At 41.9% G+C, this 12,250-nt stretch overlaps 1 protein-coding gene across 1 annotated transcript in view; it reads left to right on the plus strand.

Moving 5' to 3' along the window:
• Window positions 1-1,591: 1,591 nt before the first annotated feature.
• The window catches only part of LOC113014343 (uncharacterized), a 49,834-nt gene continuing 39,175 nt past the window's right edge, over window positions 1,592-12,250 (plus strand). The window contains exons 1-5 of the mRNA XM_080296345.1: window positions 1,592-1,937; window positions 4,367-4,571; window positions 4,674-5,691; window positions 6,893-7,033; window positions 8,307-8,455. Coding sequence (XP_080152471.1) covers window positions 1,669-1,937; window positions 4,367-4,571; window positions 4,674-5,691; window positions 6,893-7,033; window positions 8,307-8,455 — 1,782 coding nt within the window. The 5' untranslated portion in view covers window positions 1,592-1,668. The remainder of the gene's footprint in view (window positions 1,938-4,366; window positions 4,572-4,673; window positions 5,692-6,892; window positions 7,034-8,306; window positions 8,456-12,250) is intronic.

A 12,250-nucleotide genomic window follows, 5' to 3' on the forward strand; every position in this document is an offset into this window, starting at 1 on the left:
GTGTCGGCGCTGAGAAAAATCCCAATGCATGGAGGAGGCTCGGAGCTCGCAGCTGGACTGAACCATGTCATGCGGGGACCGAGGGGTTCAGAGTCTCTGTCTGAGAAGATAGATTTCACACCTAAAGGAGGGGAAAGAAGAGGGGAAGGCAAACCAAAGGGGGGACGCGATTCAAGTGGTCAGTGATCTGCCCAGCACGAGTAAAAATCACAAAAGAACCCTCGCCAGCTCCACGCATATAACTGAGATTACCAGATACACGTCAAGAGAAAAAAAAAGAAATCAGGAGATTCCTCCTCTAGTTTCTCCGGCAACACTTACTTGTCCTTCTGTCTAATTTATCTCCAGTTAATAAGAGCATCTACGGTGCCAGTAATCCACGCTTTAAGTCGACATGAGACCGAAATTCAGAGGAAGGATGAACGAACTGGTTAGAACCACGGAGGATATCCGGATCAGAGAAAGATTGCCTGGTTTGAGAAGTTTTCAACCAACGCCGGAGTGTGGTCAGCGATCTTATTGTACATAGAGAAATATGCAGTATGTATTCCCAGTATCTCAGCGCTTGGCCACAGTCGTCTCGGGTCTGCGCGGCGCCCAAGATTCCGACTGCAGACCTGCTCCTTCTCCGCTCTCTCTCTCTCTCTCGCTCTCTCAGCTCTCGGTTGGCTCTCCTCACTACCATCACTAGTCATATCATATACCCACATTTTTTGTGCTGGAACATCATTTCAAAATAAACTCATTAAGGGCGTATGTAAGTTATAAGTTTTAGCTTTTAAACCCTTCTCTTCCAATTTCTATGCATTGATTGCCATTCCCGATAATAATAATCACAACCATAACAACAACAACAACAACAACAACAACAACAACAACAACAACAACAACAACAATGATAATAACAATAATACGAAACCTTTAATACGCCTTAATCAAATTTGTAAAAGTAAGATTTAGGGGAGCCCACCAACAAGGCCATTGTCTCCATCCATTCAGACCAGCAATGGGATTTCCCGGCAGTTTAGCACAGAAGTCCACTTGCTGCTCACTAAACGTGAAATTGATGCTTAACAGGCCAGAACCCTGGCCAGTAAATTTGAATGTCATTTCCACTTTTGCATATGACCGATATAATTAGTTTTTTCATAATGCTGCGCGCGTGGAAACAGTTGGGATAATGAAAGGCGTGTCGGCCTTCAACCCCGACATATATGATGGAGGCCATAAATAGTCTTCATGCAACATTAAATTAAACTTTGCTAACGCTGGATTGCTCACTCACCCTCACCAGCTTGTTCTGGGCTTCAATCTTGCATTTTTTTCCAGGAGTTCAGGAAATAGATCTAACTGAGATTCTGAAGCCTCCTGTACTTAAAATATTTACGCTTACAGCTGGCCAGGGGAACCCTTACATGCATGTAGCCCAGATGTACTAGGGGAAGGCCCCTCCATCTACTGGAGAGAAATGTTGCAGCAACTTATTTATGTCAGGCACTGAAATACTAAGAAATGAAATGTCTCAGAAGATTATCCTTACAACCGCTGGATAATTGTTGAAATTCTGGAACTGATACTGGTTGCCATGACAGCCTAACATGCTGACATGCTTTTGAAAAAAAGAAACAGCTTAAAAATACACATTTGGACTCTGTAAAGAAGACCGATATGGCCATGTATACGAAAAGCAGAGGGAAAATGGTCCCTCTGGAAGAAGATCACTTGACGTCAGTAACTTCAAATCAGTTCCTCGGCGCATTTGCGCCATTTCCGCGTTTCGCTTGGATTCATCCAAACGCACCGAGGGACAGCTATGATATGGTGTGCAAAATTGTCTGGAGCAAAGCTACCCAGGTGAAACCGGGAAGAGGTCAAAGTTCACTGGAAATCCAAGCTAGTAAAGACGACACTCCTTCAGTCATAATGTCAAGTCACAGGTAGGGTTATCTGTGGCTATACAGGCTATAACTGACCTCTCCATCATAAGCGATGAAACATGCCTTCATATCGCTTATAAACCCATAAGCTATGAAATTAACCTCACTGCGAACCCACTATGTCTCATATCACACTTTATCCAGGTTTAATCAGTCTGTCTATATGAAGCTCAAGCAGCTTCATCATTTTGTTCCTGGGGTGTGCTTTCATCTAATTTAGATGAAATGGGAAGCGGTAGGCTCCTCAGTAATTAGTGCTAACACTGTAATATCTAATATAGGAGATGGCAACAGGTACAGCCAGTATTCTGTGTTTTTGTTTTGTTTTGTAATAATACAGATGGTGAAGTTATAATTTGGAGTTTACAAGCGTCTTTAACATAGTTTATAAGTAGTAACTATTGAAACCCAGCATTCAAATGTTTAATACTTTATTGTTCAGTAGATCAGGTAATTTATGAGTCATTAATAATCATGCTGTATAATAATGATAAAGTTCCCACTGTTGACTCCCTATGATATCAGTGAGAACAGATTCCCTTTATATCAGCATCTCAAAAGTCTGCTGTTTGTGAAGAAGCTCCTCCCATCTACTGTTCAGACCTCGTGTTTAGGAGGAGCAGCCAATCAGAACAAATCTGGTTTGGGGCAGCCCCAGGGTTATTAGGGGTTTCTGTGGCTCAGCTGGTAGAGCAGGTCATCTGCTGGTTTGAAGGTCACTGGCTTGATCCCTGACTCCTCCAGGGAGGAATGTAAGTACCTTTCTACTCAACTGGGTACAAAGTTACTATGTAAGTGCCAGTTCATTTTAGCTCAATGTATTCATTGCACAGAGCAGTTCGACCTCTGACTGAAGCAGCGCTACCATACAATGTTTTCTAGATTAATTGCAATTTTCTTTTTTTTCAAAGAAGAAAAACATGGCCGACCAAGTAACACTATGCAACTGGCTGGCTTTGTTTACGCTGGCAGAAAATTGGTCTTTCCTTTTGGATGAATTCAGTTGTTGCAAGGACGTTTTACTTGGAACATTCAGCAAAAATAATATAATAATGACAAAAAAAAAATGTGGATAAAAAAAGAGATTACAGTGATGGAAACCTCCTGTTGCTTATAATGAACACAGTGCAAGCCTGTGACGGAACTTCCTAATGTGGCAGGTTTCAGCACTTCTGTTAATACTTCAGTCAGACTCAGGATTGTTTCCTTTGTTTCCAGTAGGTTACTGTGGTCTCCAAAAAACTCTGGCATTTTAGTGCTCTCTCTCCACAGCAATGTTTTCTCCCTCTTTTATTGAATACCTCAGCTCAAAACAAGTGTCATTGATTGTTACCGTGGCAACATCAGTCATAGGCTAGAGTTAAAATGGGGATAAAGTGTCTATTTTTGGTAGTTTATTTTAACCTTGACTAATCAAAAAGCAAAATTACGATTGACTGTCTAAACCCACAGGCCAGTCTAAAGTTTCTATTTATATTTTGTGTATTCTATTTAATTAAAATGGCCCACAGGCTCATTTTAGAAATCATAACATTTGTTTTGCCTAAAACAGATAGGGTTATGGGAAAATAAATGGATTAACTGGATGGATGTGGAGTTGTAGCCTCTTTATAACTTATAACCAAGATCCCAAGACTTCATTGGAGATCAGTTGGGCTGCTGTGCGGTCATAAACCCACTGTATAATGTTAATGTACACCATCTGCTCACCCACCGCCCAGAGCTACCATGACGTCTCCGTTATCATAAGCATCCCGGGTCTCACCGGACCGTCTGCTCCGCATCGCAGCTCGACAGTCGACAGGCTGGTGACTAAAGAGTAGCCTCATTAAAAAGTCATGCTTTGAAGCGGGTGATGCATCATACATACAGGTTGGAGCCGTGGACTCTGTGATTCCTTATTTTCTAGGGAAACTGGTTTACCTGTTGGTGAGGGCAGTGAGGTTAGAAGGATCTTATGCAGGGTAACCCCCCCCCCCCCCCCAAAAAAAAACAAAACAAAACAAAAACACTGCTTATTTCACCTGGAGGTGAAATAAGCATAAGCATCTTAAAATGCGATGTCAGAAAGCAGAAAATCGGACAGTACCTCCAATTAAGCCCATTTTGGCATGTTCGTGATACAAGTGACCTTTTCTTTATGCATGATCACCACAGTGACTTAGTATGAAAATGAATGTCATTTAATTTATAAACGCCTTCAAAAAGCATGCCTAACACACAATGCATGGGAAACTAAGTGACATCGCTATCAAGCTTTCTCATTTTCTTCACGGGGGGGAAAAAAGAAGGTGCATACAAGACGACATGAGCTGGCTAACCTTGAAGTGGCGGTAATTATCCTGTGATAGCCTGTTACATGCAAAAAGATCTGTTTAACCCTGCCACACACACACACCCTACGTGTCTGTGTTTCTCTTCCTGTCCAGGGCTGAGAAGCAGCAAGAAGACACAGATGATTACACGCACTATGAGGAGGACAAGAAGCAATACCACACTGACTTCACCCTTCCTTGTCCTTATCTCTCGGGCCGCAGACATCACGGCCTATCCAACCCCGCACGGGTGCTGAGCCCTGTGCTGGAAGTGGAGATGAGGCAAATTAAGGAAGAGGCGGGTGGAAAAATAAAGTCGGTGAGGGTTTTTTAATCAAATCTAATAACATCTGCTTTTCTCAGCATGAATAAAAATAGCATTATCCGTATTCGGCTAAAACTCGCTAATTAATGCAAGCAGTATTTTCCATTGTTTTTGATTTCGCAGTCCTGTCGGGAGAGGGATGTGCAAGATAAACAAAGGAGTGTTGAAAACTCTCTTCAGAAGATGCAGGTCTCTCAATCCAGCAGAACAGGCACACAGAGCTCAGTACCTGCACCTCAACATCTGGTGACAAATCCTGTCTGCTTTGAAGGCCACACCCCACACCTGCCAGACAGAGAAGGTTCTCTACACCCTTCTAAACTACCCGGGGATGAATGTGGAAGCAAGAAAGAGCAGAATGCAAGTAGGGGCTCAGACAGCTACTCTAGTGATGAGAGTGATGCTGTTAGTCTACCGGGGGTGCAAAGTTGTGCCAGCGACAGCAGCAATAATGACTCAGTGGTTAGTGCAAAAGTGGTGAAGAAAAAGGAAATTCCAAGCTCATCTGTTGAGCTAAGCTGCGACAATGAGCAGGATTCCTTTTTTACAGCTGATGAAGACTTTCCTGCTCTCACCACCATCAACGCTGGCATTCCGCTATCTCTCACAGGGCCTCCAGCCTTGGGGAAGATAAAAAGCCAGTGGGAGATTCCCCTTTCATTCCACCCACATGACATACCCACTGTCACGTTGGCAAGTGGCGTGAATGACCCTGTGCAGGCTCCCATCCAAGGCAAACCAGAAGCACCTGAGGCAAACTCAAAAACCAAAGCACCTCTTCCAGTGCAGGAAGAGGCTTATGACCTCTTGGCTGACTTCCCAGCCCTCCAGCCCCCAAAGAACCCTTTAGCGCTTGGTGGATTGCGTCAGAGGAATCCCAAGACCAACGATGCAAAGGGGAAAGGAGTTCTCATTTCTACTCCAAGCCACTGCCAAAGCTGTAGGGGTTCCCATGAGAGGAGATTGGAAAATTCGCCCCACGAGGTCTCCTCCATCTGTGCAGGAGATCAGAAATCTGTGCTGGACCTTCAAACATTTGGCACAGTCCGCCATCGCAACTCTCCCACCATCAGCTGTGAGCAACGGAAGGCCAACAAGCAGCCGCCGCCTAGAGGTAATAAATCTGCCATGTGTCTCTATGCCGTTAACATGCCTCTCCTTCTATCAGGCAGTATAAATAATCTGGTGCTGACAATATAACTTTATGTCACTCTTAAAGCTTTCTGGAGCTAGAAATACTCTCACATTATCTCTTTCTGACAATGCATTATTAATATTAGAGACACCTTCGTACTTGGGTAATTAAAGACAGGAGAGGAGGAGCAGCAGCAGCCTGTCCCAGGCAGAAACTCTAGCTTGTCAAAGAGTCCAGCTCTCAGACTGCTACATTTTTTTTTTCTCCTCGGTTATTTTTGAAGCCCATTTAACGGAGCACTTTTGTTTCTGCCACGAAGCAGGTGGCTTTACTACTTTGTTTTCTGTCCTTGAGTTCTACTTACTGATAGAAAAATAGCCAGATGAAACATCAAAGCAACTTTACCAATCACAGGGCAGCGCTTTGCCACCTTTAATCCTCAACAAACACCCAGATGTGCGCACAAACTCATAGACACATCCGCGCTTGCAAACATTGCAAACATGTCTCTGTGTAGGTGTTAACACACTGTGATTCTGCATTGCTGTTGCTGAGAAGTACTTGCTCACTTGGATGACTCAGTGGGAAAATGTTCTTTTAATGAGGGGATTATTTTGCAGTGGCAAAGTGAATTACACGGTGAGCCTTCCTGTTGGTGCAGAACAGAGCACAGATATAAGTACACATGCATAAGTACATGTTCATTTTAAGTAGAGAGTATGCCTTGTACAGTGGATACAGTACCTCAAGGAACTTTGTGCTGGAGAAGTCGTTCCTTTCCTATTCCAGCTATATTTATATATCGTATGGAACAGTATAATCTATTTGGTCTTGTTTGATTTCCCCTCGCCTTTTTAACAGGTGCAGAGCTGTAACTGAAGGCGGCTCTGCTTTGCTCAGTAAATGTGCATATGTGATATACACACTGCTAGCCCTCCTCCAGCAGTTCGCAGCCAGCGCTGATATGATAGAATATACTCTCTGATAGCATGGCCCTGTTGATTCAATAGCACTTTGTCGATCCCCAGAGGGGGAGACTGCAGAAAATCTGTGGGGTTTTTTTGCAGCTGAGAAGAACACAGTTCTTTTTAGGCTTACCTATGGTACAGGCCAGACAGGACACAATGCATGCAAAATGCCCATAGCAGTAATCCGCGTTCCCTTGCTGTTCATATTGCAGTTGCAGGTGCAGATGGCGTGGGTGTCAGTGCCAGGTCCTGGGCTAATGCTGCCAAGGCAGGCATGAAGCAAGCAGCTGCCCCTCAGGAGAAAGCCAGACCTGCTACCTTTCAGCAGATAGTTACCATTAACAAAGCCAAAGGTAAACTTATATCTTGGCATCTGCAGGTAATGTGTGCTTGTGTGTGTGCGTATATATGTGTTGGATGACACATTCAGAGGGCATCGGATATTACGTTTCACTGTGGGCCCACATGAAGAATTCATCATGATCATTCCCGATCCCTTATTTTGCAGTGCTCTCAATGCTAAATGCTACAGAATGCCATTTTGTCCTTTACTCTGCTGCACCTCAAAGATCAAGCGTTTAGAGTTTTCATACATCCATATATCATTGTCAAATTAATTGTGATATTTTGGCATAATTACTGGATGCAAATGAGGCTGAAGTTGAAATGGCTGCTGCTCCATCTTGCACCATTGTTACTGTTTGTGACATCAATTAAAAATTGCCTTTTATCAAGCTCGACGTTGAACGCTGGCAGGTCTCTGGCACTGAGGTGGTCTGATATCGATATAAATAATAAAGTGGTGGTTTAACAACACGCACGTATCTTTCTGGTTCCAAAGCAGATATTGAACAGAAATTTCATTAATCCATCTGTTTTCTGCCTCAGATCAAATTCTGCAAGTCAGATGTGGTTTTAAGAGGATCAAATTCGTATGTATGACTGGAATATGTTAAAACTTTGCTTTTAAATGTGATTAATTATCAAACTTGTCTGGATGAAATTATGATTTAGATTAGGCATGTATCTGCACATTTGGTCAATGAAATTATGTTTCTAAATTTCCCTGAAAAGAAAAAGAAAATCTGGGTATATCAGCAACTAAACTGAATGTTTCAGCCAGCTTCCTCTCCAGAGAAGCTGCTTCTGTGATTCTGTGTGTTTGCACTTACAGTTTAAATGCGGAGGAGCACACGCAGTTGTTTTCTGTATAAATTCAAATCTTTGGCACGCCTGTTTGGATGTGTTGCAGCAGAAGATGCATTAACAAGATGTTTAAACGACAGAGTGATGTAACCACTGCAGAAACTTTGCAAGGCAGTGGAGCTGAAAAATCAACAGTCTTCATGCTTTAGCTAAAAGTCTGTAAATAGTGTTTGAGTGATAAAAATGAATATTATTGATGCTACTTTTGTGCTATCAAAGTAAGACCCCCAAAGGGTATGTATACATGGGACATATCATATTTGAAATTTATGTAAACTAAAAAATACTATAATTTTCCTGGGATTCACTAATGTAAAAACTGTTTGTTTGTTTTTTTTAATTAAGAAAGTAGGTTCAGTATAGAAGCTTCCAGCATTCTCAATCTTACCTAGTTGTCCTTCATTTTTTTTGCTTTTAAAGCTGAATATGGTGCTACTCCAAAAATCAACAAGAAAGCAACAGTTTTCCATCCAGGATCAAATCAGAAGGTGATAACCTTGAAACAGTGCTGCTTTCACCCCTGCAACCAAATCCACTTTGTCAGATTTTGCAACCCTCCTGGCTATCAGGTGAGTGTACTAAACAGTTACTTCTCTACATTAGGGCTGTGCGATATGACCAAAATCTCATATTCCGATATAAGACATCTATCGTCCCGATAACAATATAAATCACAAAAATTTTATATTTTCTGTAAATTCTGTGAATCTCGAGCAGCTCGACTTGCGTGAAGTGTTTCCAGCTGGGTGTCGTGTACCTGGAGTCGAGTAACGATATATTTTTAGACATAAGTTGTAACGGACGCTGTTTTCTTTGTGAGCATTTATTACACAGCGTGCTGCGGGCAAAAGCCTGTTCTAACATTGGAGTCTAAGGTTTATTTTTTAGCACCCGACGGCTCTTTTTTTTTTTGCTTCTGATCCGTAAACACTCTGCATCTTTCACGTGATTCAGTTTATTTTGAAAAGTCTCAACAGGATCTTGAGCTTTATTGTGAAAGGTTTATGTGGAAAATAAACAAGCGGACACGCGATGCTGTTACCATCGTTGTTGCTAACAACGCATAAAAACAGGCGCTTGTCCATCCGTAGTGTGGTTATATTAAATATAAGAGAAAGAGAGAACTTTAAGAAATTAATACAGCCACTACTGTCACCATCAAAGCGATGAAAAAAATATTGCCGCAAACAGTTTGCGACACCACGAAACAAACGATAGCATAAAATGAAACGATAGACGTTTTTATATCGTCATCTGATATATATTGTTATATCGAACAGCCCTACTCTACATATATTTTGTTTTATTTGTGTTCAAGAGTGAGTTGTAGGGGTTGTACATGCGTGATTATTTTTTTAAAAACAGTATTTTTAAGTGTGCTCAGAGGCCCTTGGCTTTGTTCACCTGTAACCTCATTAAAGTCTTTTGACATTATGATCTCGATTGCTAATTTTGAGTCTTACTAAATACAGCCTGGTGTTAACTTTGTAAAGAAGAACAAGATAGAATAAAGTATTTGGGCAATATGAATATGCAATGTCTGTTGGCTTCAAGAAATGAAATAGTGACATCACAGTGGGCCTGTCCATCTTTTAAGTACAGTCTATGTTTAAACTATGGTCAGTCCAATAATGTTGCCAGCTTACAGCATTACCTAAGAGATAGAAACAGCACAGGCAATGACTTTACCGTCCAACCTTTGTCATGCTGAAGTATCTCATACCTAAGGAAAAAAGCTGTTATCATTTCAGCTACATCTGTTTTTACACCTACTTTCACTATATACTTGCAGAGTGGGCGGGTTCTGACAGACTAGTGTTGTTCAAACCAAATACAGCAAGTTGTGCAGTTACCTGACAGAAGCATCACATTCGGTCACGACTGTCACTCTTGCTGCTCTTCCCGGAGGAGCCACTGTGACTGAAGCACTGGCGATATAAAGAAAATGACTAGACATTATTATGTGACTGTTGTGATCCTGTGGTGTATCCTGAGTAATTACTTTTAGACAGCTGGTGGTATGATGCATACAGCAGGAATGTCCAGGAGAGCCTGTTTTACCTGAAATGAAGGTCCATGCTGCTAGTGACTGAATTGGGTTACCCATTCTTTTATTTTGGTGAATTTTGGATCTTTAAAACATTGCACTGAAGAAAAAGGACCCAGATCTCAGCCTGGCTAAACACCTATGGGTGATTTTTAGTATGTCAGCACCCTCCAGCACCATCATTAAACACCAAATGAATGCATATGCTTTAATGGAGAGATCCTCCATCCATGAAGCTGTTTGGGTATGAAGCTGTTTTGGCAGCTCCTTTCTAAGACATCCAAGACTCCTTAATCTTCCTTTTGTCTTGATTCAGAAAAGAGTTAGCAGTGTGAGTAAAGCGAGAAGAAAAAAAAGTTTCTTCTCTCCATTAAAAACAGAACACCACATTTTTATATCTTCACCTCTTTCTCACTCTGCCCTTTTTAGTCTCTGACCTATTTAAATTTGGGCTGCACTTTCTTTTAGCGTGTGCGATGGTGACAGTGACAGCAAGGCTTGCTGCACTCTAAGGTTTGCCCCTTTGGCCTAAGCACTACCAATCCAGCAGGATAATTACTAAAGCTGCAATGCACATTCCCCCTGGGTGGAAGTGGCAATGTGAAGGTCTCTTGATGTCTACTGAGAAATGAATTGCAAGGCGACGAGCCTGGGCAAGGGAGAGAGACTGGAGATGGAGAAACTGTAAAATGTGTGATGCTGATGGAGAGAGACATTATGAAAGTTTTATTTTTGGCAGCAAAACAGCTGATGCTGAGATTTAAGTAAATGTTTATAGATGGCGTGAAAACGTTATGAGTGCTATCTTAGACACTGACATATCTTCAAATCTTTCAGTCTGTCTTTGTCAGTGTTTTGCTCTCAGACATGTAGAGGTCTAACTCATGTGCCAGCTCTCCTTCTGATGCTCTCCATAACCTAAATATTCTGCTATAAAAGTTTCACAGGACAGAAAGAAAGGCTAGAATCTGGAAAGGAATATCTAAAAAGACCTTGTTCTATCTCTCCATCCTTGATGCTTCCCCTTGGTAGACTGTATGGATGAGAATATTCTGTAATATTCTGTAATATTCTGTAATATTCTGTATACTAATATACTAACTACTTTCTGAAAACCTCAAGGTCACTTAACTAGGTCATTAACTAGGTCATATATATATATATATATATATATATATATATATATATATATATACTAGGGGTGCAACGATATTCGTATTGATATTGAACCGTTCGATACAGTGCTTTCGGTTCGGTACGCATATGTATCGAACAATACAACATTTGTAATTTATTTTATCAATTTTCCTTCTGACGATGCTGTCTGTGTTGAGCGCTCAGTGAATCTGCATTCGACTACTCCGCCTAGGCTCGACAGTGCAGCCTAGGCGGAGTAGTCGAATGCAGATTCACTGAGCGCTCAACACAGACAGCATCGTCAGAAGGAAGAGCGCAGGGCAAGCTAGCGAGACAGAAGTTAAGCTCTCCTTGTAACAGGCAAATTGAACCTCATTCAGATCTGGCGTTTGGAATTATTTTGGTTTTCATGTGACGTATGACCCTGAAGGTAAGCGAGTCATGGACTAAAGTAAAACAGTATGTTGGATGTGCCATGCAATGCTCAATTACATTGGTGTGAACTAGTGTGTTAGCGCAGTTAGCTCGTTAACGTGTTGGCCGTCTAGCCCCATGCACGGAGCGATTGGCGGTAGCTCGTTAACGGAGATTTGCCGTGTTGTGGCGTTAAGGTCATTTCAACGAGATTAACCTGAAAGCACTAGCGGGAACACAACGAATATGACTGCACATTTACGCCGACATCATCCTAGTGCAAAGACAAATACAACAAGCATGCTACTAACTTTAGCCGAGTCATTTAGACAGCTGTTAGCACATGATTCTCCTTATGCTGCTGAGAATATAGCCCAGAAGAAGCGGATAGTATAGCTTTTATTTTGGAAAGAGCCATTTCTCTGTAATAAACTCTCTTTTCCAAAGATGAGTGATTCCTCAATCAGATACAGGGCTCGCAATATCGCTAGCCCGACGTCCCGGAGCTAGCGATTTTTTCAGTCGGGCTACCAAAATCTATCTCTTCCCTGCCCGTCGGGCTATTGTAGGAAAAATATATGTCAATGCTTTTGCATTCTTTCAGAAATGTAGCTGGGTAATTATGTCATTGGCATCGGTGAGCCACTGTCAATATGTGACATATTGAAGTTGCGTTTGAATTTGCGCTTGTTTTTTTGCTTTCACTTTGCAATCGTGCGAACTGTGTATAGAGAGCGACAGCACTGATCTGTGAGTGATGATAATT

The sequence above is a fragment of the Astatotilapia calliptera genome, chromosome 22 (assembly GCF_964374335.1).
Source record: "Astatotilapia calliptera chromosome 22, fAstCal68.1, whole genome shotgun sequence".
Classification (NCBI taxonomy): Eukaryota; Metazoa; Chordata; class Actinopteri; order Cichliformes; family Cichlidae; genus Astatotilapia; species Astatotilapia calliptera.